Source organism: Elephantulus edwardii, unplaced genomic scaffold (genome assembly GCF_000299155.1).
Source record: "Elephantulus edwardii isolate Elephantulus edwardi_28Jun2011 unplaced genomic scaffold, EleEdw1.0 scaffold00133, whole genome shotgun sequence".
NCBI lineage: Eukaryota > Metazoa > Chordata > Mammalia > Macroscelidea > Macroscelididae > Elephantulus > Elephantulus edwardii.
Genome location: NW_006399883.1, coordinates 226,749 through 232,583, shown reverse-complemented (window position 1 = coordinate 232,583; position 5,835 = coordinate 226,749). Strand labels below are relative to the sequence as shown.

General features: G+C 36.3%; 1 protein-coding gene across 1 annotated transcript; it reads right to left on the bottom strand.

Annotated features, from left to right (window-relative positions):
• Positions 1 to 654: 654 nt before the first annotated feature.
• LOC102847358 (olfactory receptor 2AG2-like) lies at positions 655 to 4,268 on the bottom strand. The gene is made up of 2 exons (XM_006893957.1): positions 3,362 to 4,268; positions 655 to 695 (listed from the first exon to the last, which is right to left on the bottom strand). Exons 1-2 carry the CDS (start codon positions 4,266 to 4,268, stop codon positions 655 to 657), a joined length of 948 nt encoding a protein of 315 aa, XP_006894019.1.
• Positions 4,269 to 5,835: the final 1,567 nt, after the last annotated feature.

Genomic DNA, 5,835 nt, shown 5'->3' with positions numbered 1-5,835 from the left:
ATACTGCATTGAAATAGATGAGGTAGAGAAGAGTTTAAAAGCAATATATGATAGGGTATTATGGTTATCATAAGAGTCCAGAATTAAGGTTGCATAGTGGACTGTACTCGAGCTGATGGGAGGCTCGTGGGGGGATTGTATAACAATGAAATAATTTTTCTTTTACTTTTCAAAGAGAGGAGTGAACTGGGGTGGGGAGGGGTGGGTGGGGAGAAAAGTGCAACAATGAATGAATGGAAATCTAAAATCTCTGTAAATGTTCATTAAAATTAATAAAATAAAATATAAAAAAATGGAGAAATATGGAAAATAAAAAAAATTCTGTAATTAGAGAACACAATGGACTATTTAGTTTAAATGTAATTGCCAGTGTAATTTTCCATAGGAAATTCAAGTTGGAGATGCCATGAATATTTATTAAGAAGAGACTTTTGGCGCCCAGGCATTTGTATTTCTTACTTTTTTTAGGTCCTATAGAGTTAATCTCAACTCACAGTGATTCTGTGTACCACAGAATAAAACACCGTCTATTCCTGCACCATCCTCACAACTGACAGTATGTTCGGACCTATTTTTGCAACCACTGAGTCAATTCATCTCATTGTTGGTCTTCTAGATATTTAAAAGGGGTGTTTGGACTCATCAAGATTCTCTTTAATGATTGCACAGATACATTTTTTTCTTCCACATTACTCCATCAATATCTTATTTTTCAAAATTTTCTACTAGTTTATTTACAAAATTCGAATACATTGTTTTCAAGAACAAATTCTTTCAATATCCCTCATCCCCCCACTTAACAAATTGTACAACTTAATCCCTCTTTCCCCCCCCCCCACACATCCTCATCACTCTCCTTCCAATCTCTCCCACCCCTCTTGGATCCTTATACTCATTCTGTAATAATGGTTTTATACAATATTTATCCATGTACTACTGATTTAGTTCACTCAGCATAATGATCTCCAGTCCCTCCCAAGTTAGATAATAATTTACAAAATCATTGCTCCTGCATGCTGCATAGTATTCCACTGTGTGAATGTACCGTAATTTCAATCCATTTATTTCTGGTTGAACATTGGGGCTGTTTCCATGTTCTTGTGATGGTGAACAATGCTGCTATGAACATTGGTGTACAAGTCACTGTTTGTGCTTCGGTTCTCATTTTCTCAGGGTGTATCACAACTGGTGGAATAGCCGGGTCATATGAAATTTCTATGTTCAGCTTTTTGAGGAAGTGCCAAACTGCTTTCCAGAATGGTTATTCCATTTTACAATCTCACCAACATTCATCTATATCTTTAAAGGTAATAATATATTTTATTATTACAACTAATTCTTACCACTAAGTCCTGCATTTTTCTTTTTTTGTCCTTGTGTGCTGTTGAGTAGGATTAGACTGACACGGGAGGAGATTGCCCCTCCGTCTTTGTAGAGCATCTGGTGGATTCGAATCACAAGCCTTTGGGATTGCAGCACAGCTTCTTGCCACTAGGCCACCAGAGCTCCCTAACTCCTGCAATTATAATCTCTGTTCTTTGTTGTTATAAGAACATAAATAAGGCATAACTTAAGCCTTTGTATATTTCAAAGTTTGACTTTAAATAATTTTTTCCCCACTCTCTGGGACAACTTAACAAAGACTAGTCAGGAGAACATTAGCAAAAAGAAAAATTACATATTGATAAATAAGGGTGAAATTGCATGATCTCTATATAGACCTTAAGTAGATCCTGATGAAGTAATGTATAATTTTAAAATAAATGCAACTAGTTCATATTCTTGCCCTCTAACAAATAATCCACTTGGGTGATCCTTCTCATCTTTCACTACTCTGTGGAAGGGTATGGCTTCTTCTCATGTTCAACTTTTCAACAACATTCCATTGAAAACTGAGCATGTAGGTCTCTGAACTAATGTTGTTGCAATTTTTAGGTGCCATTTAGTCAGATCCAAACTATAATGACTCTACATGCAACAGAAACACTTCCTAACCCCGTGCCATCTTTAAAATCATTGTTATATTTGAGCCCATTAACGCAGCCACTGTTAATTCATCTTGTTTAGCATCTTCCTCTTTCCTGGCCTTCTGCTTGAGGAGCTTAGACAAATAAAACTGCTATTAAACTTGCACAACCTTCAGGTGATTAATGGAGTAAGTTTTAAGGACACACACACATTGCTTGGAAATCTTTGTAATGTGGACTAAGTTGCACATTAAGGACTGTAATGTTCAATGAGATGTAAAAGTTGCTTTTGTCGACTTCAGGGCAGCACCTCAAAGCAGTGCCTCAAAGTTGGTCTTCTCTATGACAATATTTTTAGAAGGGGAAACATCTCATAACTCTCAAATGTCATTGGTCATGATTAGAAATGATGCATTCACAGTTTTTCTTTAGCCAGGCTCAATTGTTCTCTGCCAAAACTGAGAGTATATGTCATCCCATTTATGCCACAACATATGGATGGTAAATGTGCCATGACTAGGCAGATTCTGTATCTTTCCACTGTATTGTTATAGTTGGTACTTTAATTCATTTGATTCATCTACCACTAGAACTTGCTATGCCTAGTCACTTGCTACTAATCACAATCAGAGAAAATATCCTTGAAATAAATGTTTCTCAGAGACAGAGAACTAACATTTACTTTAGCAATAGGGAGAAAGTTGAAGAACATTTACAACTCAGTTATGATAAAGTCAAACACATATATACAAAAAATCAGTACCATTACCTAACCTGTATGAATGAATCAGGTTTTCTCCACTCTCACCAACATTTGATGGTGGTCCCATTTCTTGATTTCAGTGATTTTTAGAGATGTGGAATTGTATCTCATTATAGTTTCAATGTACATTTTCTTGAGGATCAATGATACTAAACACTTTTTCATGTGCTTACTTGCTATCTGTGTAGTCTTTTGGGTGAAATATCTTTTGTACATGTTCTGATTGGATGGCTCAAGCTTTTACTTTTAAATTTTGAGTATTGAGTTTTACAACATTTTCAAAACTCCATTTTTTTTAAATAATTTTTTAAATTCTTCTCACTTTAAAACATATGTCCCATGTTTTTCCTTCCTCTGTGAATTGTGATGGTATTTTTCCAGGAAAAAAGTGTTCACGGCAGTCTGATTTGTGCTTTAAGGGAAGGGAATAAAACATAATTTTCATATGAAGACAAAAATATGTAAAAGAAACAATCAAGTCAGTAGCTATTTCAGAGGATGTTATCCTAAGTCTTAAGTTTTTCATCAACACATATATATAAGATTTCTTTTTTAGTATAAAGGCTTTTATATTCCTAAGTGACAAAAATGCTCTCTGGCTACTTTGACTTGAGCGATATCCGCAAGACCATCTGTAGAGCCCTTATTACCTCTTTGTTTCGAAGGCTGTAGATTAGTGGGTTCAATAAGGGAGTAACTATGGTATCAAATACAAAGAGATGTTGATCTAGCTCTGGGGAGAGAGAAGAACCTGGGGTCATGTAGATAATCATGGCTGGGCCAAAATAAAGGCTCACCACAGTCAGATGGGAGGTGCAGGTAACCAGGGCTTTGTTCTTCCCTTTGGGAGAATTCATTCGGAGAACAGTGAGGAATATGAGGGCATAGGAAGCAAGGATGAGGCCAAATGGGATGAAGATCAATGTTGTACCTGAGACTAATACCACTTTTTCATAAAATGTTGTGTCCTCACAGGATAGTTTCAGGAAAGCCATCACTTCACAGAAGAAGTGGTGAATCTCCCTGGAACCACAGGTGGGAAAATGCATTATGTAGATGGTGTGGGACAAGGACGTTAAAACACTCCCAACCCAGGCTGTCATCACCATCAGGAGGCAGACCCTGGGACTCATGAGAACCAGGTATCTTAGAGGGTTACAAATGGCCACGTAGCGATCATAGGCCATCAGGGTCAGGAAGACACACTCAGCTATTCCTACCGTCAAGTAGAAGAACATCTGAGTCCCACAGCCAATTCGAGAAATGTTTTTCTTCCCTGAGAAGAAGTCAGTGGCCATTTTGGTGACAGTAGAGGAACTTAAGGTCAAGTCCATGACTGAAAGCTGGCTGAGCAGGATGTACATGGGGGTGTGGAGGTGGGAGTCCAGCCAGATGAGGAGGATCAGGATGGAGTTTCCAGCAACAGCAATAACATAGGTCAGAAGGATGATGGAGATGAGAAACTCAGGAGCCTTGGAGTCAGAGAAGAGGCCCAGAAGAAGGAAGCCATCAGTTGTTGTTTCATTTTCCTTTCCCATTTCTGGGCCTTATGTACTTGATCTAAAACAGAGAGAGAGTGTAAAGATCAATCCATTTAAAAAAAATTTTGCAAATATCTGCCTTTATTTCTCCCTATATGTATTTAGTTGTTACAAATCTTTAAATGAAGTCAATAGTCTAACATGAAAGAAATATTTTGTGAGTTTAAAAAAAATTAAATTAAAATTCACAAAACATGGAATTATCCAAGATACAATGGCATTTACTACATTTGTAATTTTATGAAACCATAAATTCTACTGTGTTCCAAAACAATCCCCATCCTCTGAAAGGAGCCCTTATGATCATTAAGTAGTTGATTATTAGTCCTTCTCACAAGTCCCTGGCAATCATCATGTTTATGAGTTAATTTATTAATGAATGTCTATAAGAAAACATTTTATTCCACTATATTGGAGACACAGATACAAGAATTGAGGACATTTTGAATCATTCCACCATTGATATGGATCTTATTTATAATATTACACAAAAGATGTATTGTGAATAGACATTACCTAAGACAATCAGGTGTTTATGAACTCTGAATAATTAAGGAGCCTCTGAAGATGTCAGTAGTTCTTGTCTATCATTTTAGTTTAGGCAGGTAGAAATAGTTGTGGTCAGGCTACAAAACCAATATCAAATCAGATATTTTAAACAACTGTTTTGTATCTAATAAACTATCATTTTTTTCACATGTAATACCTCACATATATGGTATACATAGTACATATAAAACACTAACGCATTTGGAGTTTATTTGGTTTGCAAAATAATGCACCATGCCTGTGCTATTTATATACAAAAGATGGAGAAACCTAACAGAGTGTAGCTTTTCCTTAACTCTCAAAAGCCTACAAGTATGGAAAAAAACAATCTCGAGAATATTCAGCAAAAAAGATAATTTTTTAAAAAAGAAATTTGTTGAATTGTCCACACTTTAAATAGATATGATTCTATTCTGCACCTTCTCCTTAATATTTTTATTCCTTCTCATCCAATGCTTTTCTGTGTTCTTGTGAAGTTTTCTTCAACTTTTCCTACTGCTTGTAAGTCTGTCACTTGAAAATCACCAACTAGGGGATACACACTCTTAACATTGCTTAAGAAAAGATGCTTCAAAAGGAAAATTATGTAAGTGTTATCATGATCATATTACTTTGCTTGATTTATAATCCAGAACAGTTGACTGGGGATATTGAACACTTCTCATTTTTGTTGATTAAAATTTTGTTAGGTATATGCAGATTAAATTTTTGTTAGGTATATGTAGATTTTTTTAAAGTATATACAGGCCTTTGCAATGACCTGCTATGGATCAGAGAGCTGGATGATAGAAGGAGAGTTGATGTCTTTGAGCTTTGGTGCTGGGGAAAGAGTATAGAATATACATGGCTGCTAGGAGAACAAACAAGTTCGTCCTGGAGAGGGTGAATCCAGGCTTCTCCTTGGAGGCAAGGATTATTCTGAAGCTTCATCTGACATACTTTGGACATGTTGCAAGGATCAGTCCTTGCAGAGTGATATCATGCTTGGGAGGGTGGAGGGACAGTGCAGTAGAGG